At 37.7% G+C, this 22256-nt stretch overlaps 1 protein-coding gene across 8 annotated transcripts in view; it reads right to left on the minus strand.

Annotated features, from left to right (window-relative positions):
* Window positions 1-22256, minus strand: part of SLC9A7 (solute carrier family 9 member A7) — a 153356-nt gene that overhangs the window by 72638 nt on the left and 58462 nt on the right. For all 8 annotated transcript variants that reach the window (XR_004952768.1, XM_036226466.1, XM_036226467.1 and 5 more), the window contains exon 2: window positions 500-699. Coding sequence is in view for 7 of the 8 variants with exons in the window: in XM_036226466.1 (XP_036082359.1) it covers window positions 500-699 (200 nt within the window). In the remaining variant the exon portion in view is untranslated. The remainder of the gene's footprint in view (window positions 1-499; window positions 700-22256) is intronic.

The following is a 22256-nucleotide window of genomic DNA, read 5'->3' on the forward strand; positions in this document are numbered from 1 at the left end:
TCTAAGACAACAAGACATTCTCCTCCCAAAGAATCATTAAGCCTTTGGCATCAATCACCAATGAGAGTGAGTACTTGATAAATATTTATAGAATATGGCAAAAGAACCATGAAGAACTAAGAATTATCCTTCTGAATACTGAATAAACAAGCTAAAAGTGAAACTAACCTTAAGAAAGAAACAAACTCATTCCTAAACCATAACAAGAGACATAGCAAAGAAAAGATGATGGTTGAAGAGATGAGCTGAGTGGGGATGTACAAACCCACTGCACCATCGGTGGCCCACATCATCTACTGATCCTAGCAAAAATGAAAGGATCAAGTTCAAATCTAGTTCCTTCTTCTCCTCATCATAACCCAAAAGCAGAAAAACTGAGAGCTAGGAATGCTACCGGTGCTCGAGGAGTTTGAAAGGAATTCTCTCCACAAGGTCAAGACCAAATTGGAAAATCAAAAAACCATTTCAGGACAACAATGGCTTAGAGTCCCCAGCTCACCTTCCTCAGCATGTCATTCTGCTCTACACTGTTGATCTTGCCAGGGCTGATTTCTCCTTTCAGGGTATATTCGAAGAACTTCCCACTGACATTAACTAATAAGGTGCTGAAGGCCCTGTCTTCCTGAGTGCAGCTGAGTGACTTGTCATGGCCACTGGTGGCAGGGGTGCCATACCTCAGAATCACACCGACGATTAGCCCTGAAACAGAATGGGAAAAAAATATCAGGCCTGTGGAAGGACAGAGAGCACAAAAATAATAGTATGGATGATTTGCAACAACTGAGAAACTCAGGAGTAACCTTAGAGCCCAGGTGAAGTGCGTATGTTTTAGGAGCAAACTGCACAGTCCTTCAAAAGGGTTAAGCACTCATCTACTCTGGTTTAAGTCCTCCAGCCACCAGGAGGATAAGGGAGGACAGTACCTTTTATGGTTATTATGACACTGAGTACTTTTAGCAACTGATAACATCACATTTCTCAGGCTTTTGGTGAAGGAAGACGGTATAAGAGAGTTTTTTTTTCTGCCAAGGACAGCACAAAACAGAATATTTGAGCTCTTTGATTTGCACCAGCAGCAGCCCTCGGACCAGTTCTGCTGCCACCTGCCAACAAGGACCAGGCTGCGAGAATTTCTAGTTGCTACAAATGCAATTTGCTTTACCACATACCTGAGGAAGGGGAGAAAAGAAATGCTTTTGTTTAGGTCATTTTAAGAACTGGATATTATGGACAAAGTAATTATGTACATCCTTTGAGGAGCTAAACACCACAGTGCACATTTTGTAGTCATGATTCAAGGACTGTAGAGCTGGTTTCTTGGGCCCACGGCTCTGATATAGCTAAAATTATTAGCTGTAAGTCTTTAAGTCTCATTCTTTCTTAGTAGGGGTTTCCCATTAGGAACCACCCCCCAACAAAGTCATTTATAAGCATTCGATTCCATGAGCGAAGAAGGAATGTTGTTCCCTGATCCTGGACATGAGTCACACATGCCCAAGTAAAAGTCAGTGAAATGTGGGGAAAAAAAAACATAAAATAACCACCACTTTCTATACTTCTCTCTTATGAAGAAAGTTTGAGATTTCTCTCTATATTCAGTTCTTTGCTAACAATAGTAAAAGATAGAATGGTAAAATGTTCCCTCATCCCATTTTGCCATTTACAGAGAAAATTACATTAGAAAATGAATGAACAATATTTACTATATTCTATGTATATGTTCTATACTGTCTCTTATCACCAAGACATATGAGAACTCACAAAACGTTGCTAAAGAACAAATAATATATAAAATCTAGGAAAAACTTAGAGTTCTTTAAGTCAAACTCTGCCTCTGTAGTGCTTTACCCTTACTATTATTATTAAACTTGTATTAATATATATTTGCAGTTTACTGATTTTTGTGAAAACATCAAGTTGTAAAATTTTATTGCAAATTAAAAATGAGGTTCTTGATAACACCAAATTGACCTGATATTAAACAATTTTCAAACCTTTAAAGGTGTATGAAAAACACCAGACTTCAAAACTACATTGGTTATTACTAAAAATATGTATCTTCAGAGAAAAATAATAAAAATCCCACAATGGAGATAGTTCTAATTATCTGATTGATGGACACAAAGCAAGCACTTGAGGTCTTTAGCAACAATCTTTTGTCTAGGTCTTATTGCTGAAATTTCATATTCATTTCTTTTTGTTAGGTGACTAACCCAGATGATGGTAGAGACTGTAAGTCCTTACTTACTCAGCCTCTTCCTGCTCAGACTCAGAGGTAACTTAGTCATCTTGTGGTTTAGGGTTTTCTGGGAGTCTATGTTGGTAACTGAAGTTGTGGAGGCACCTATGTTAAGGTGGCTACTGACCTTGGGTCTCCTCCTTGATTTTCCTCATCCTCTTCATTGATGTTCTAGATAAGGAGGGGCTCTGAGTCATGGTCTATAACCACAATAGGTGATCTGTCTCCCTGGTCAACCTTTTTCTCCTTCACCCTGGTCATCAGCAAATACTCATCACTTCTCTGCACAGGGTTGGAATACTCTGGATAACATCCATAGGGTCTCCATGTGGGGTATGTTGTGCATGCTCTTGGGCCTGGCTTTCAAGGGCACTCTACAATTCCTCTTTCTTTTCCCCATTCTTTCTATTAAAATAAGTTTGCTGGTAAATATACAGTGGACCTCCATAACGTCAATAATGTCTACAATGGTTACACTCTGCTGCTTATTTACTGCCTGGCACTAGAAATCTACAAAGGCCTGCAACATTTGCTGTCTCTTCATCCTTTTCTCCTTTAATGACATCGAATTTTATAGTTTCTCTGTCTCCTATAACGGGAAGGTACTTCCTGGAGGTTACTCTACTTATGGCAGGCTGATGTACAAATGCATATTATTTGGTGTCATTTCTGTGGATAAAAACTTGCTTTTTACACTGAACCATTTTATGATTCCCCCGAACCTTCACTGCGATGACCAGGGGCTGCCACTGCCTCCACCTCTACCCATGGAGCCACACTGAGTAGTTACAGCACTGAGGAAATATGTCAGGCATCCGCTGGGTCTCAGCCCTACTGTTCATGGTTGTGGTGACTGGGGCTGCCTGTGGCAGCCATGGCTCCTTCCAAGCTCTAACGGTAATGGTTGCTGGTGGCAAGATAGCTGCTAAGGACTCTCAGGAGTTTGCTCTCCACTCCAGATCAAATTTAATATTATTTTTTTCTTATTTAACTCCCTAGTTAGGCATGTGGATGAAAAAGGGGTCCTATGAAAAGTAACTTCACAGGGTAATTTGACCATAAATTCCTACCTGTGCAGGTCATGGTGGATAGTCATGCCCCAGACATGTGCCTTCTTTAGTAAAAGGCTTATCTTTTCCTTAAGTAAGCCATGTCCATCATTTCTGTGTATCTAGGTTAAGATACCTTTTGAAATGTCCCCTTTTAGACCCTCTTTCTAAAGCATGACCATCATTTGGAAAGCACTTAATATTAACTATCCTGTAATCAGATCCACACCTTGCTGTCTCCCAACTTCTTATAATATTACTTAGTTCCTTCCTTAATTCCACATGCATAAAAGAAGCTGCAAACTGTCATTTCTTGGAAGCATTTTTCTTCAGCGAATTTGAGATTTTGCTTCCAGGCAACTGTCCTCAGTTTTGGCTCAAATAAACTCTTATAAAAATTCTCAACAGGTTTCGACATTTCTTACATTGACATTTACTCAGTACAGTCAGGAGGATTCTGAAGAAGCCTACCAGGGCCACTCTATGAACTCTACGTACTTGCTAGGTACAAGCAAGTACCCACTGGGCTCCAGTGGCTCCCCACTTCACATCAGGTGAACTAGGGTGGATTCACTTTCAGAATCCCAGGCTTCCTTGCTTTAACTAGCAGGCCATAACTTTATTTGAACTATTCTTAGAAAATCCTCAAAGTGGGTATGGGTTGAGATAACCCAGGAAAAAGAAAAAACAATGGGTTGCTGCTTTTAATTTTGGCTTTTTATTGGATTGCTTACTGAGACTCTGAACAAAATCTTTGTGAGTTAAATGAGAGGCTGAACTCTCTTTAGCTCCAAAAGAGAAAGGACACTTGCTTGCCCAACCCGAATAACCAATGGGGTCATAATAGTTGTTGCAGATCCCCAAATCCTACAAAGTAGTGGAGATGGTCACCAGGAGTCATCTAATGCAGTAATGAAACCAATCCTGGAGAAGCCAGTGGGAGCCCTGAGAAGGACAGGGTGCCCTAGAATGAGTTCACTCCAAGAAAAATGGGCCCAAGAGAGGGGCTAGTATCTTTGAAACAAGTCCTAGCACCATCTGGTAGGTTCTCATTGGCCTTCGCTCAGGTACTCTTAGGTGACTAAGATCTTTGTGAGGTTGCCTGAGGAAAAAATTCTTCTAGGGTTTAACGTGGTCCTATAGCGATGTCCATGGAATTTGGCTTTTGGCTTGTCTGAAGATGTACATAAAAGCTGGTCTTTCCTAAAAGTTTTTTCAGACTCTACAGATCTCAAAATTAACATTGGAAATCGTGCCTCCCAGGCTGGAAAAGCCCATGACAGTCAGCCTCCCATTAATATTAAGATAACTGAGATAAACATTCTTTGATACTTCTAAATTATTCTTTTGTAAGCACGATTAGAAAAAAGTCAGCTATAAAATGAGGCAAAACAATGAGAAGCATATTTAATTGGCCCCTCCGAGTTTCAAAAAGAGGATTTACATAAATGAATCAGCCTATTATGATATCATTTAGTTGTCAACCTAATTCTTTGAGGTATTAAAAATAGCTGTCCTTATTTTAAAAGGGAAAATTTTGAAATTGACAAGTCAATGACAGATGTAAATTATAAATGCCTCAAACAAAATTTGAATCCAACTGTTCTTTTATAAACTAGTGAGTTTTTCTTGTGGCCGAAAGGTCCTTGTTTGTGTCTGTCTGTGTGTATTTATATATGTATGTTGTAAATGTGAGATAATTTTTTTAACTATGATGGTATTGTTAAAATTAATTTAAAAGGAAGCACTTTTAAAGATTGCATATTCTAAAATTCTCAGAAATATAGAAATTAACTTAAATGCTTTCCAAGTTCACATGATCTAAGATTAATCCTCAGTAAATAAAAGTTAGTTTAAGTTTGCTGATTTAAGTATAACAGATATGTCTTTAAAGTTATTGATATTAAATATAATATTCATATTTTACTCAGGTTTACAAAAATAAGTCCATGTTATTAATTGACTTTAACATCTATAAAATATGTTTTTAGAGGTTGTAAAATGTCTTCATAAATTTGCCAAGCGAAATAATGTTAATTGCTTACTTCTTAGTTTTCATCAGAAATTTAAGTTTTAAGAGTTAAAATCTAAATATACGTAGGACTAACTCTATAATATTCCAGAAGGGCCCCTGGAACACCTCAAAAGATTTGGGGTTTTTATGTTATATTGCAGAGTAAAATAAGTTATGAAAAAAATTCTAGGGTATACTGTATGGGTAAACAATGGTTGTAAATTAAACAAATAGTCAAGATAACCAACTGAATCTCCCAAGCTCCCTGGCAAACTCAATTATTTTTTCAGTTTTACTAGATGCCAGATACAGAAGATTAAGACAGAAGGCAAAACTTGGATTATGATAGTTCACAGGATAGAAATGATTTAGAGTGTTCTTTTTCTGCAATGAAAGTTATAAGACCTTCCATTTACCTGCCCTTCCCTTTTGGGAAAAATTTGGCTTTAACCCACATCCCATGGTTACAATATTGCCCCATCCCCAATGGTCAACAAGATGAAGTCACTACTGAGACTTCCTATGAAAAAATCTTCCTAGCTCTGTGAGACCACACTATTGGACCAAAAGGTTGGTCACCAATGTATCCTTCGAACTGATTTATGACCAAAAGTGGGAATTGTAGATGAAAAAGGGGTTCTGTGAAAAGTTACCACACAGTATGATCTGATTATAAATTACTAACTGGGCAGGTCATTGTGGGTAGTCACGCCCCAGGCATGTAACTTCTTTTGTAAAAGGCTTATCTTTGCCTTAAGCAAGCTCTGTTTATTATTTCTGTGCATCTAGTTTAGCACACCTTTGAAATGCCTCTTTTCAGACACCTCCTTCTAAAGTATGATCACCCTCAAGAGAGCACTTAATCTTAGCTATCCCCTAATTCAATTCCCACCTTGCTTTCTCCCACCTTCAAGTAAACTTCCTTAGTTCCCTCATGAATTCCACATGCATAAAAGAAGCTGCAAATTCCATTTCTTGGAAGCATTTTTCTCAGTCTGTTGAGATCTTGCTTCCAGGTGTATCCCCTGTTTGGCTCAAATTCTCATACAAGTTCTGTACAGGTTTGTTTTTATGTCAACAGGTGGTTATTTTCTGATGAAGATTTTTATATGGCAGAGTTAATTCCATGGCCCTTCAAAACTCATCAGGATTTTTTATAGAATCTGGAGAAAGCTACCTGTCACATAACTTAACTTAAATGTCTTCATCAGGAAACCAAAATAAATCATTTACAGAAGACTCTCCTCCCAAATCGATAGCTGCTTCATGTAATTCAGTTTCTTACCTGTATTAGCCTCATTATTAGCAGAGCTAACTAAAAAACTTAACCATGGTAGTACACATTCCTTACAATGACTACAACTCTAACAAAAGAGGAGACGTGATATTGTGATTTATAATAAGATATATATTTGGTCTTCATCCCAGTTTTCTGGTATACAGCTCCTAAAACCCTTGGAAGGTTGGAAAGTTATAAGAGTCTTTTGTATGCAAATAAATGAATGGTAGATGGAGGGTCCTAGATTAGCCTCAGGATGGAAGCTGGTTGCCAGGGGATTAGAGGGTTGGAATTTTCAACCCCACCCCCGTCCTCCCAGGCAGGGGAATGGGGTTAGAGGATGAGTTAATCACCAATGGACAATGATTTAATTAATCATGCCTATGTAATGGAGCCTCTGTGAAAATCTCACAAGTATAGAGGTCCAGAAAGCTTCTGATTTGGTGAACATGTGGAGGTACTGGGAGAGTGGCATGCTCAGAGAGCATGGAAACTCAGTGTTCCTTCCCACATACCTATGCCTCAATTCCATGTGGATGTTTATGAGTTATATATTTTTATAACTAACCAGCAATATAACAAGTAAACTGTTTTTCCTGAATTCTTTGGGCTATTCTAGCAAATGATCAAGCCCAAGGAGGGGTTTATGGGAAATCTCTGACTTATAGCCAGTTGGTCAAAAGTACAAGTGACAACCTGGACTTGCGACTGGCCTCTGAAGTGGGAGGAGCAGCAGTCTTGTAGTACTGAACTCTTAACCTGTGGAATCTGATGCTATTTTCATGCAGACAGTGTCAGAATTGAATAAAATTGTGGGACACTCAGTCAGTATCCAGCAGAGTTGAACGATTGGTGTGAGAAAACTCCCACACATATGGTCACGGAAGTGTCCAGTGTGAGTACTGAAAGCAGAGGAGAAACAGAGGAGTTTTTTTCTCTATAAGAGGTTTATATTTGCAGACAAATTTCCTTAATTACAGGAAATGCCCTCACACTTTCCCCCAGTAACTGTCATCATCATATATAGAAGTGTTATTGTGGTGGCTGAAAAATGACTGCTAGAAATTTATTGCTTGCAGGAAATTACTGTTTAACTCTGTTTAACTATTGCTATAGGAACATAGGCTTTTTAATCAGAAGAACATAACATTCTGATAACATGCTTTCTGCTTCTCTACTCCCTCTTGCATACCTGACCTATGGGTCGACAGGTAATGAATAGAAGAAGGATAGACCTTTGTCTTTAGACAGAATGAAAAATAAGATTTTGGGCTTAAAACCCCTGTACTTCTGCATTTGGCTGCTGCTTAATTTGGGGTCTGTGTACCCCTGGCAGTCCCAGCTGGCTGAATAAAGAGTGTTTCCTATAACTCACTCACTGAGTTCTGGTGGTCCATGTGTCTTTCAGAGGCTGGCGGCTACAACATTATTAGGTAATGGATATTGTTTTTATATAGTACTTTTAAAATTTTTCCCTCCCTACCTGGGCCCAATGTATCTATATTAAAGATTAAATGGACCAGCAATCCTTCTACTGGGTATTTACCCCAAAGACTTAAAAACCCATATCCAAAAAGATATTTGCACACCGATATTCATAACAGCACTATTCACAGTGGCCAGGACATGGAAGCAACTGAAGTGTCCTATGATAGATGATTGGCTAAAGAAGCTGTGATACATAAATACAATGGAATATTACTCAGCCATAAGAAGAGATGAAATACTGCCATTTGTGACAACCTGGATGGACCTCGAACTGATCATGCATGCTAAGCGAAAGAAGCCAGACTGAAAAAGTTGAAAATCACATGATATCACTTATATGTGGGATATAAACCTAAAAGCGAGAAATGAACAAGACAAACGGAGACTCAGGGACATGAACAATGGACTAGTGGTTACCAGACGGTAGGGGATGGGGAAGGAGGGAAAAGGTATACAGGGTAAAGGGGCTCAAATATAGGGGGTTTAGGTGAGGGTGAAGTGGGTAAAGGGGATCAAATATATGGTAGCTGGACTCTGGGTGGTAATCACACAATAGAATATATAGATGCCAAATTATAATATACGCCCAAAAATTATATAATCGTATTAACCAATGCTACCCCAATCAATTTTTTAAAAATCAAAAAGAAAGAAAGAAAGAAAGAAAGAAAGAAAGAAAGAAAGAAAGAAAGAAAGAAAGGAAGGAAGGAAGACAGGCAGGCAAACAGGCAGGAAGAAGAAAGAAAGGAAAGGAAAGGAAAGGAAAGGAAAAGGAAAGGAAGAAGGAAAGGAAAATGAAAGGAAAACAGGAAGAATAAGAAGGAAAGGATGAAAGGAAAGGAAAGGAAAGTAAAGGAAAGGAAAGCAAAGTGAAAGGAAAGGAAACGAACCCTGTCAAAGGTCACCTTCCAAGTCCCTGAAAGTAAAAGGACCTGCACTACAATTCCAGGCCATCCAGCTGCCCAATAAGACAAGCCACCCGTCCCTTCCCTTCCCTTCACTTTCACGCTTCCACTTCCCTTCAGAAAGCCTCCAACAAGAAAAGAAAAAGAAAGAAAGAAAAATTGAATGGAAATAGTGAAGGTGATGATGCTGCCCCTTGTGGTAAAACACAGCAACAAAAACACCACAGCAAAGACACAAACTTAACAGTGTTCTGATACTTTTAACTAAAAATATACCAAGCAACAGGATATACTGCCAATTCAAGGTAGAGTTTAAGTAACTCCTCAAACATTTTAGATCCATATTTATTACCACTATAGTCTAAGGTGCAAAAGGGCAGTCATTGCTATGATATGAAGTTCATGTTTAATGTCTTCCACTTCAAGAAAGAATAAGAAGTTATTAGAATAAAGACATGAAAAAAATATGGATGGCATATTTTCATCTGCCATATCTAAATGATATCCTCTGAAAGGGAATTATAAAGAGGTCATTCCTACATGGAATTAAAACACATTAGATCTTTTTTAAAGCTCAGAATACTCGGTGTTCACAAAAATCAATGAAGAACAACGGAAGCATTGATGATTTTCCTGGATCAACATTATAGTATTACACATTACAAAGATAAATAACCTATTATGCATGTGGGCCAGAAAAACAGCACATAAGATGTCAGCTGATGAAGAGAGGATCACTGATTTCATAGGCATATATGACTAATGTCACGAAAAAATTTAGTTTTGAACTTTTATAGAAAGCAGATATAGATGAAATTCCTTGGACATTTGATGTGGCTTAAAATAAGATAGTATACTCCAAAGGTGCAAAAATTCAAGACTTTTTCAACTAAAAAAATTTAGGACTGTTTCAACTTGTGGGTATGAAAAAATTTCATAACTGTATTTGTATATTGTGCTGATGGCGTACAACTATCAACTTTTCTAATTTTTAAAGGAAAAAAACCTACATACAGTTTATGTATATGCCCCCCCCTAAAAAATTGGTGGTATGAGGAAGGAATTTAACTATGGACAAAACGTAGTTCAAAAATCCCATGAGGTCATTAAAGAAACCAGCCCCTATTAGTCCAGTGCTAGTTTCTGCTTTTATGACTGAGGTTGTTGGGAGGACAGTTGAACAAGTGGACACTCAGTTAGCTGTAATTCTAGATAACCTCCACCAACTGTAATATTAAGATGGCTCTATTAGTAAGACTTTATTAAGAAGGTGGGGAACAGGTGCATGGATGCACTATTTTCCTCCAATAAGACTTCATATTTCCTTATATGAGCTACTAGTAGATAATCACCAGTTTGGTGTGGTTACCTCTGGGGGTTTGTTTACAGCACTGAGACAAGAAAGCGTATGACTCTAGACCCAGTTACAGTGTTTAAAGATGGCGATAACTATTTCTAATTCAGTGAATAAAGAGAATGCAATGGATCTCAGAAGCGACAATGACTTTTCAAGTTTGGGGGTTATTTAAGTGACTCTCGTTTTGAAAAATGAATGTTACAGCCTTGTCAATATCTTTTTCTACTTATTCTGCTACTTATCATGTATCTGTGCTATTTCACTAATATATTAGTTTCAAGGAGAATTCATTCAAATGTTTTTGTTACTTGTTTTGAATATACAGTAAAATATTCACTCTTTAAAAGAATATTATTGAGGTACAATTTACATATCATAAAATTCACCAATTTTAAGTGTACAATTCAATGATTTTAGTATATGCACTGAGTTGCACAACTATTACTATAATCTAATTTTGGAACATTTTTATTTGCAGTCACTCCCTGTTTTCTACTCCCAGCCCCAGGCAACTACTGATCTACTTTCTGTCTATATATTTACCTTTCTGAACTTTTCATATAAAAATGGAATCATAGAATATGTAGTATTTTCTGTCTTGTCTCCTTCATCAAGCATAATTTTTTCAATGTTCATGTATGTGGAAGGAAGGTATCAATATTTCATTACTTTTTGTTGCTTAATAGTATTCTATTGTATGGATATATCATATTTTGTTTATACATTCACCAGTTGATGAACATTTGGGTTGTTTCCACTTTTTTGCTATTATGAATAATAATGCTATGAACATTTGTATACAAGTCTCCGGGGCATACATTTCCATTTCTTTAGGGCAGATACCCAGGAGTGGAACTGCTTTGTCATATGGTAAATCCATATTTACTATTTTAAATAAATGCTAAACGGTTTTCCATTTGGGAAATAGTACCAAGTAAATCCCCAGCAGCAATGTATGAGAGTTTTAGTTTGTTTACGTGCTCAACAACACATGTTATTGTCTTTTGGTCTTTTGACTATATCTATTTTAGAGAGTGTTAAGTGGTATCTCACTGTGGTTTTAATTCGCACTTCCTGAATGCTTAATAATGTTGAGTATCTTTTTATGTGCTTAAGGATCATTCATATATCTTCTTTGGTGAAATGTTCATTCATTCAAATCTTCTGCCATGTTTAAATTGGGTTGTCCCATTGAATTGTAAGAGATCTTTATATAGTTTGTTACAAGTTCCTTATTAAAATACATGATTTGAAAATACACTCTCCCAGTCTGTGGCTTGTTTTTCTTCTTTTTAAAACTTTCTTTATGCTTTAAAAAAATTACATTATAAATTGTTTTAGAATAAAATTGATATTTTTCTTTTGGTGTACAGTTCTATGAATTTCAACTACATATAGATTCATGTAGGCACCACCACAATCAGGATACTGAATAGCTTTATCATTCCCAAGAAAACTCCCTCTATTATCCCTTGACAGTTACACCTTCACCTTTTCTAACCCCAGAAACTATCGATTTGTTTCCCATTACTAAAGTTTTGTGTTTTCAAAGTTAAATAAATGGAACCATACAATGTGACCATTTTAGACTGGTTTCTCTCACTCAGCATAATGCCTTTGAGATTCACCCAAGTAATGTGTGAATTAACACTTCATTACTTTTTTACCATTGAGTAGTACTCCATTGCATGAATATACCGAAGGTTGTCTATTCATTCATTTGCTTGTTTCCAGATTTTGACTATTACAAATAAAGCTACTATGAACATCCATAAACAGGTTTTTGTGTGAACATATTTCTATTCTTTAAGGTAAATATTCACAGTGGGATTGCTAAGTCATATCACAAATGTATGTTTAACTTCATAAGAATATGCCAAATCATTTTCCAGAGTTACTATACCATTTTGTAACAACATCCCCAACCACAGGAAATGTGTGAGAGTTCCAATTGTTTCAAATTTGATAACTCTTGATAATACAACAGAAATCTGAGAATCATCAAACAGCCAGTCTGGGATTAATGCTGTCCTGATAAAGGGTGTCTTTAATTAAAAAAATAAACTGGTCCATAATTCTTCAAGATAAAAGTTCTATCTTGCCCCTATCAGTATATGAGATTAAAATAGTAAAAATCAAGCCCATCAGTCAAGAGTTTCACCTCCATTCCAATGCTCCTCTTCTTCAACAGCTGAAATTCCAAATATTTGATTAAAACCAACATGCAACAAGTTTATGCAATTCAAAAACACCATCGATTCTAAGTAGTCTTTCCAAATACTGAATGTCACAGTTAGGAATAAGAAGAAAATGATTTTAGGTCTCAGCTATCTACTTGGTAAAATGAGACATGGAAAAATCATTATACTGTCCCATGAAGCTCTTGGGTGAAACTCCAGAATAAACTTCCCATCATTGCTGTTCTGCACAGCATTTCTTTATGGGTAACCATAAACCACACGCCTTCTGGCAGTCTTTACAAAATGAAGATTTCCATTCTAGTGTAGAATGGAAGAGTGGAAGAGTCTTTCATTGAAAACTAGGACCAAGGAGGCAGACTTGGGCTCAGTAACTAAAAACTTTCACTAGAGGGGTTCAATATGGTACCCAAGTGTAGGTCGACTACCCTTCCCTCATTGTAGGTGGGACCTATGCCGGCTTAACACCTCCAGGGCCTGGAGGGGTAATTTCAATCTAATACAGAGCTACAGTCTCACTATTTCCAGACACCTAAACTACTCTCTAAGCTTTGCCACTGATTAGACAAGACACTTTGACCTCTATCCCTCTGGCTCCTTTATCTCCCAATTGGTTCCAAATTTTAGTACAGAACAGGAGAGTATCACTAATTCAACTCCTCAAACCCCCAAAATTTGGATGACCACTCATATTCTTAAACACATTTTTCAAAATTTATTTAATTAGTTTCAAGTATACAGTACATTGGTTAGACATTTATATAGTTCATAAAACAATCCCCCCAATTGCTCCCACCCTCCCCTGACCCTCCACCTAGCCAACATATTAATGCTAACTGAATCCCCTATGCTGTGCTCCTCATCCCCATAACAATCCATCAGCTACTAATTTGTACTTCTTTTACCCTTCACCCCATTCTCCTAGGCCCCTTCCCCTCTGTCCATAACCAAATTGTCCACTATATTTGTGAATCTGTTAAACACATTTGTTTAAATGCTTTTCAAATAAAATTCACAGCTATGCTCGAGCAGAAGTTAATAGGAGGACAGCAGATTCCTGGACTAGGTCTAAGGACTTTTCAAATTATAGCATCAGTTTTCCATTTTTGGATCAGGTATATGATTCATTTGCTTCTGCCTCATACTATGACATTTCCCAAAAATTAAAGACAGTGTATCTCTGGCTAAGTCATCACTTAACACATTTCAATTGCTGTTTTGTGCATTGCCTTTAATTAAACACAAATTCAAACCAATTGCCAAAAAACTAGACTACAAAGTCACTAGAGCAGATTATCACACACTTTCTTGACCTGTTTGCCACTCTTTAAAGGCCCAGACCAAGACTTTCAGCTAAATACCAGCTACTTTTTGGAATACATTAATGAATCTTTCCTCTAAGCCTCTTCTTGGGACTCTCTTCCCATTCTCTCTTCTCTAACCATCTTCACTGGGTTAACTCCTACTCATCCTTCAAATCACAATGTAGGTATCATTTCCTCCAGGCAGGGAAGTCCTTCCTGATCCTTCAGGACTGGATTGGATTCTCCACAATTATGGCAGCCCTCACAGACTTCAACATGAAAAATGCTTCCTGGAATTATTCTGGGGCACAACCAATGCAACCTTATGTGGCAGCCCTGCTCATCATGGATCTCTAGAACATAGTCTCTGAGAATGACTGTCTTTTAACTGCCTGTTCCTCACCCCCAGGGCTAATTTTCCTCAGGAAAGTGCTTAAGGGGTACTCACCAGCCATTCCTACATCTGACCCACCATACCCACACAATAAATGACAGTAGACTACAAAGACATTAGCCAGTAGCCATCTGTTAACAAGACATTACCTCATTCGAGTTCTAGGATAAGAGCCTTAGTTCTGACCCCTAAGGGAGCAACCTCGTATTTTCAAGCTCTTACTTGCTATAAAATCCAAGGATTTCCACATTTACCAGCCTTTAGAATTTGGCCCAAATTAATAAATAAAACTTAAGTACTGTCACAGGTTAAAAACCTTATAATGGTCTAATGGTTTTATGAGGCATATTACAGAATTTACCTCCCTAGAAGCTCTGAAATTAAGCAACATTGCGAATAAACAAATACACCATTCACAGTTATAGAGACCCATGAAACTGGAATACACAATGGCAACTACATTTGCTGCTCTAGTTATTTGAATTACTAAGGTATGATTGAATCTTAAACAGAAATAAATGCAAATCTATAGATACACAGAAATAAAAAGGGAGGATTTTGAGAACACATGGTAAAAAATGAATAAAACAGCTTGAATTACGTGTTTTAAGATGGTATATTTTAAATTAAATAAAACCTACTAGAATTCACCTGGATTCAAAGAATATCAACCAAAATTAACTATCTTCTATGTACTGAACTGTGTCCTCTCCAACTTCATAATTTGAAACCCTAACCCTCAATATGACTATAATTTGGAGATAGAGCTTCTAGGAGGTAATTAAGGTTAAATGAGGTCAAAAGAGTGAAGTCCTAATCAGACAGAACTGGTGGCCTTAAAAGAAGAGGAATAGAGATCTTTTTCTCCATGCACATACACAGAGGAAAGGCCATTTGAGTACACAATGAGAAGGTGACTGGCTGGCAAGTCAGGAGGAGAGCTCTTACTATAATCCAACCCTGCTGGCACCTTGATCTCAGATTTTCAGCCTCCAGAGCTGTGAGAAAATGAATTTCTGTTGTTTAAGCCATCCAGTCTGTGGTATTTGTTATGACAGGCCAAGCTGATTAATACACTATCTTTTTGAGAAACTGCAGGTGGCTTCTCTAGACCACCAATAATATTTCTACAGTTAACTCATATGCTACCTCCCAACTAGTAAACACTTCTTTTACAGATGAGAAGTTAGAGTCCCACCACTCTAACACAGGGTCCCTAACCCTTACTCCAGAGATGTTTCCATTTTATTTGTTTTCCTTTCTCACATTACCATCACATTGAGTTTTCTTAATCTGACAAAGGAGATTTTCACCATATTGACTTCTGTGGCATGAACTCCTACTTTCATAGAAGGTATTATCTTATGGGACTAACCAAGAAACGACCATACCGCTACTCTCCTTGACCACAGTTGATGAGGCCAGACCAAAGATTAATTTTCATTAATGCTTTTAAAACATCACATACTTGGGAAGATGTTGAAAATGTGTTGTGCTTAGAAATGTAGTCATAGGCACACAATAATATTTTACTTAGATAACCAATACAATTCTAAAAAGAGGGAGAATATTTAAATTCAAATTGATTATTACGTAGACTAGTAAAATAAATATAGGAAGATTATAGTATAGTACATATAGGTACAATATAGTTTTATATAGTACATAGAGGTATAGTACATATAAAGTATAAAGAATAACATAATTGGGAAGAAATATACAAAGGGTTTAAAAGGTACTGGTAATTTTCTGTTTCTTAAGCTGGACAGTGAATACAGAAGTGTTTCTTCCATTTTTTTGTCTGTACATAAGTTATATATACTATTTATTTTGTATACAGGCATACCCTGTTTTATTGTGCTTCACTTTATTGTGCCTCACAGATATTGCATTTTTTTACAAATTAAGGGCAAGATTTTCCACCAGCAAAAAGATTGTAACTCACTTTATTGTGATACTCCCTTTATTGCAGTGGTCTGGAACTTAACCGGCAATATCTCTAAGGTATGCCTGTGGTATTTAACAAATTTTGCAAGAATTTATCATGATAAGAATGGTCTACCAGACATCTATGTGGTTATCATTCAATTTAATCAGTAGCACATTCCCAAGAGAGCCAAGCACCATTTGTACCCTTTCCAATCAAGTCCCTCACTTCCCCCCACCTCACTCCCTGAAAACCACTAGCCTGAATTTGGTGTTTATTATGACCATAGTGTTTAATTGCAGATATATGTTGTTTAATTTTGCATAGCTTTGAATTGCATATGGTACAAATTATTCTGTATGTTGCTTGTTTTCACCCCCACGATATACTTGTGAGCATCATCTATATTGACATGTGGCTTTGGTTCCTGCAGTCTCACCACTGCATTTCAGCATGTGGATATTTTTTTCTTCAGCTTCTCTGTGCCACTTCCGAGATAATTGCTTCAGATTCATTATTTGGTTTACTGATTCTCCTTTCAGTTCCTAACCCTGTCCATTGAGTTTTTAATTTCTATGACTATTTTTAATTTCTTTAAATTCTATTTGGTTCTTTCCAAATATGCCTGACTTGTTTGTTAACAGAATCTGAACTAAGAGTTGAATATATTTACAACTCCAGCTCTGCACTCTGTGACTGCTGCTCACTTATTCCCATGTATTTCAAAAGACGAATAACAACACATAATTATAAAAGACCTAAATGTCTCTTCCAAAGGGTACTGGCTAAATGAACTTACATAATAGAGTCTGTAGCCATTATATTAAAAAGAATGCAGCAATGCTACATCCAATACATTAAGTGAAAAAAAAGCAAGATGCAGAGCAAGTTGTATAGCATGCTACCTTTTGCATGGCAGATAAAAAGAAAATCCACTTCAGGTGTGTCAATGTAGCAAAACTCCTTGGAAAGATATACACAAGAAAGCATAACAGTGGCTGTCTCTAGGGAGGGAACTTTTCATGGCTGGGAAGTCAGAGGAAAGATAGGACTTAATTTTCATTGTTGAGGCATTTGAATTGTATGCCATGTACAAAATATATCTCCTATTAAAAAATTAAAATGATAGCTAAATACTAAAGTAAGCCAGGCCATTTCCTACCTCTCTGCTCTTGGCACATGCTATTCACACTGTCAGGTCTGTCTCCCAGTCTCTGCCCCTATCCCTGTGGTCTACCTGGCCAGTTCCTATTCACCTGCAGTACTCAGCTGAAATAGTACCACCTTTGTCAAAAGGTTAACCACACCTTCCTCTTCATCATCAGTGTCCACATATCTTATTGTGTATCTGTCCTCCCCACAAGATTGTAAGCTCCACTGAACCCAGCACAATATCTAAACCATGGTCATCACTCAATTAATGTTTACTGAAAGAATGAAATGATGAAAATCAAAAACTATAATCTGACTACAAATCATATTAACAGATTACATATATACAGTAGTGTCAACTCCTTAAATTATGAACATAATGCCTCCCCTTACACACATACAATTTGTGTCTGGGTTTTGGCAGGCAACAAAACAATATCTGGAAAGATTAGAGTTTTATGTTTTTGTTGCAATTTCTTGAGTCATGAAACTGGTGTCTGGGAAGGATCTAAAGTCAACAGAGTCAACATTAATGATGCAACACTTTACACTACCTACCCAGAAAAATCCTTTATGTGTTTAAGAGGGCAGACAAAAATGTAATTACTCACTGGTTTTTAACAGAGCCCAGCTCAAAACTGTCACCACTGGGGCTGATCAGAGTTCGGTGTCACCCCAATGGCAGGGGGAAGGAAAGGGATAATGACAGTGCAGATGTGTAGTTAGCATTTTACCTTCGTTCTTCCTCACTGACACAGTAAAGAGTCACAGGTCAGTGATATTTAGAAAAGATTTATTAAAAATATATTTTAGAAAGACAAATCATGCCCCAAGGAGGCACATGGTCCTAGCACTGTAATCACAATAACCAACACAAAGGGGCCACAAAGAAGCCACAAAAAAGCCACAAAAAGAGAGCCCAGAAGTGGGAATGTCTGCCTTATATTTGGGCCATGATGGGTGGTTCCAAAGGCATTCCTAGATGATTGGCAAGTGAGGTCATTTTGATTAACACATGGCTGCTATATAATTCTTTGCCTAGTGTGCATGTGCTTACCCAGAATTCTATTATCATTGGGGTGTTCTTTGGGCAGTCTCTAGGCTGGGTCCCTATTCCTTTGTTCCCCTTGTTGTTCATGTCTGACTAGCTACCTAACAAAACTGTACCATATTTAACAGCCTAATTGATAAAATTATTTTAAAACAAAACACACAGTAGAGAACCTATAACAGAAAATCTGTTGTTCATCCTTCTAAGAACTGGTACCAAACACATGTACTATGCATTCCAGGAAGGGAGGGCCATGGGATGGCTGCTGAGGAAACATGGCCCTGGCCAGGACACAGCACCTGCCCTCCTGAGCTCCCCAACACACACCCCTGCCCACCTAGTGAACACATAATTAACAATAAAGCCGGTCAAGCTGTGACAAGTACCACAAAACAGGCATAAAAAGGTGGCACAGTGGAGAACAGAATGTATAATTCTTTGAGGTGAAAAAGTAGCTGAGGAAAACTGCACAGAAAGGGTGACTCCTCAGTTGCGGCTTTCAAGATGAGTCAGACTTCTATAGATGAAAATAGAGAGAGTGTAAACTATATTTCAGGGGAAGCTGTCAGCATGAGGTGGGAAAGTGAATATTAACCACAGCAGCATGCCTGGAGTATAGCCCATGATGGGAAAAAGAGGGAGAGGGTGGAGACCAACTGTCAAGGAGTGAGAATGATACTGTGGTGGCTGAAAAATTGACTCTTACTGGAAATTACTGTTTGACTATTACTATGGGTACGTAGGCCTTTCATTATAGGAACATAACATTCTAAACAAGCTTTCTGTTTTTGTAACTTCGCTTATGCGCCTGACCTGTGAAGTTGACAGGTAATGAATAGAAGAAAAATAGACCTTTGTGTTTAGACAGAATGAAGAATGGGATTTTGGGCTTAAAAACCCTGTACCTCTACATTTCGGGGCTGCTTAATTTGAGATCTGTGTATCCCTGGCAGACCCAGCTGGCTGAATAAAGAGTGTTTCCTATAACTCACTCACTGAGTTCTGGTGGTCCGTGTGTCTTTCGAGGGCTGGCGGACACAACAATACAAGGAAGATTATGAACCATCTCTTGAAGCCAAGCTCCTCATAGCAGACTTCCCACAGGAAAGAGAGGACACAGAGACTTCTGGTTTAAGAAGGGACATAATCAGGCCTGACTTTTAGAAGATACCATAGCAGCAATATAGAGAATTAACTGCAGGAGAGAGAGGCTACTAGTACAAGAACTTTATCAAACTTTTCTAAAAGCATCATGTCCCTGAGGGGGGGAAAAATAAAAATTATTCCCCTAATAGGATTCCTACATTATCTCATGGCAGATGAAAAAAAAGGTGGTGGTGGGGGGCGGGGTTCTATGGAAAGTAACCTCACAGGGTGATCCAATCTCAAGTTTCTAATTGGGCAGGTCACAGTGAGTAGTCCCACCTCAAGCCTATAACTTCTTGAGTAAAAGGTTCATCTTTGCTCTAAGTAAGCCCTGTCTGTTGTTTTGGTACATCTAGGTTATCATACCTTTAAAATAAACTTAATCGCCATCAAAAAAAAAAAAAAAGTACATAATCTTGTTAACTATCCCATAATCTGATCCCCACCATGTTTTTTCCTACTCTCCTGTAATCTTCCTTACCTCCCCTCCTTAACTTTAAACTCTTAAAAGAAACTACAAAACTGTCATTCTTGGAGCATTTGAGATCTTGCTTCCCAGCAATTGTCATTAGTTTGACTCAAATTCTTCTAAAAATCCTGTACAGAGTTGGATGTTTCTTACATTCCTCCACCTCTTTCATTTGTTCAAGCACTAGTTATTGTCCAGGTCTATACAAATAGGACCCAGAATGTTCTGAAAAGTTACGCACCTAAACCTACAGATTAAGACAGATTTATGAGAATAAAAGACATATCAACCAAATGCACTTGTAGGAACCTTATTTGCATCTTAAATCAAACTAAAAAAAAAGTCAATTGGGTAAATGTGAACTCACTGAAAATTTGACAAATATGATGAAATTGGTTATTTGTGAGGGGTGATCATGTATTGTGGCTATATTTTTTAAAGATTCTTGATTTTTTGCAGATAAATACTGAAATATTTTCAAATAAAATTTGGGATTTTCTGTCAATGATATGGCAAGGGATAGCTGGGGGAGGAATAGCAAAATCAAGATTGACCATGAGCTGGTAATTAATGAAGCTGGAAAATGGGTACACGTAGTTTGGTTTATTATACTTCTCTTTGCATGTGTTTTTCACTTCACCAAGCAATTCTCCAATACCAACTGGGTGTTCTACAATTAAACTAAATTCCAATACTATCTAACTGGAGATAGTGTCAGATCCTACAGGTTAAGGGCTCAGGCCCACAAGACTGTCCATCTCACCCCATCCCCTATTTCAGATGCCAATATCAAGTCCAGATTGTCACCTGTGTTTCCGACCTCCCTCCTTAGACTCAATTAATTGGCTAGAGGGGCTCACAGAAATCAGAAACATTTTACTTACTAAATAACCCGTTTATTATAAAAGGATATAACTCAGGAACAGCATGCTTAGGGAAAGGTGGGGGGACAGGTCCTGAAGCTTCCAGTCCCTCTCTAAGTATGACAATCTCATAGCACCTCCACATGTTCACCAACCTGGAAGTGCTACAACCTCATTATTTTTCATTATAATGGAGGTTTCACTACATAGGCATGGTTAATTAAATCATAGGCCATTGGTGACTTAACTGAATTTCCAGCCTCTCTAACCTACAGGTCAGGGGCCTGGGACTGAAAGTGCCAACTCTCTAATCACACAGTTGGCTCCCCTGGCAACCAGCCTTCATCCTTAGGTGCTTTCCAAAAGTCACCTCATTAACATAAACTCTGGTGTAGTTGAAAGGGTGTTATGAATAGTAAGACACCTTTATTACTTTCAATCACTTAGGAAATTTCAAGGCTTTTAAGAGTTCTGTGACCAAATACACACACACACACACACACACATATTATATGTATATTATTTTTTAATTAAATTTATCGGGGTGACATTGGTTAATAAAATTATATAGGTTTCAAGTATACAGTTCTGTATATTGCATTGTGTGTTTACTACCCAAAGTCAAATCTCCTTCCATCACCATATATTTGATCGCCTTTTTATTATAAATTGCAATATCACAATACTATTGTCTTGACTTTTATGTTTTGGAAATTTTCCATAATAAAAAATTAAAAAATAAAAAAACATCCATCCAAGATGAAGCTTTAAAGTAGTGATTCTAGCAACTGTAGGTCTAGCACGGTATTCTCCTCCATGGTCCAGAACTCTACATCCAAATTTCTGCCCAATATCTCCCTAACACCTGTAACTCACAGGTCTAAGAGGTAACTTTCAATCCTCCCTGTAAACATTGTTTCTCTTTCCCATTTCTCATCCCTGTGAGAACCAGATGCCTATAAACCATCCTTATCTCATTTACCCCCAAGGCAGTAATCTAGTTCTGCACAGAGGCAACCATTCTTCACACACGAACTTTTTTAACAGCCTCCTACCTTCCCTGAAACCATCTCATGCTCTTCAGCAGTCCACCTCAAAACCACTGCAAGGACAGCAGTTCTAAAATAAACATCTCTTCCTAGTTGAAAGTCTTCCAAATGCTCCACACCATCCATAGGGCAAGAGCCTCCACTCCTCATCAAAGTACAATCTGCTGACCTCTGTGTTTATAAGGTCCAAAGGTTTTCCTGATCCCAACTTAGTGAATCTAGTTCCCACAAAAGACATGAAAGGCAGTTAGAACTAATTATATGACTAAGGAGCAGCACACCCAGTTCACATCTGAGGTACACAGTCACAGTGAGGATCACTTCTAGTGGTGGAGGTGGCCAGGTAGTTGTACTGGAAAGTCAGCACCCTCT

The sequence above is a fragment of the Rousettus aegyptiacus genome, unplaced genomic scaffold (genome assembly GCF_014176215.1).
Source record: "Rousettus aegyptiacus isolate mRouAeg1 unplaced genomic scaffold, mRouAeg1.p scaffold_m13_p_9, whole genome shotgun sequence".
NCBI lineage: Eukaryota > Metazoa > Chordata > Mammalia > Chiroptera > Pteropodidae > Rousettus > Rousettus aegyptiacus.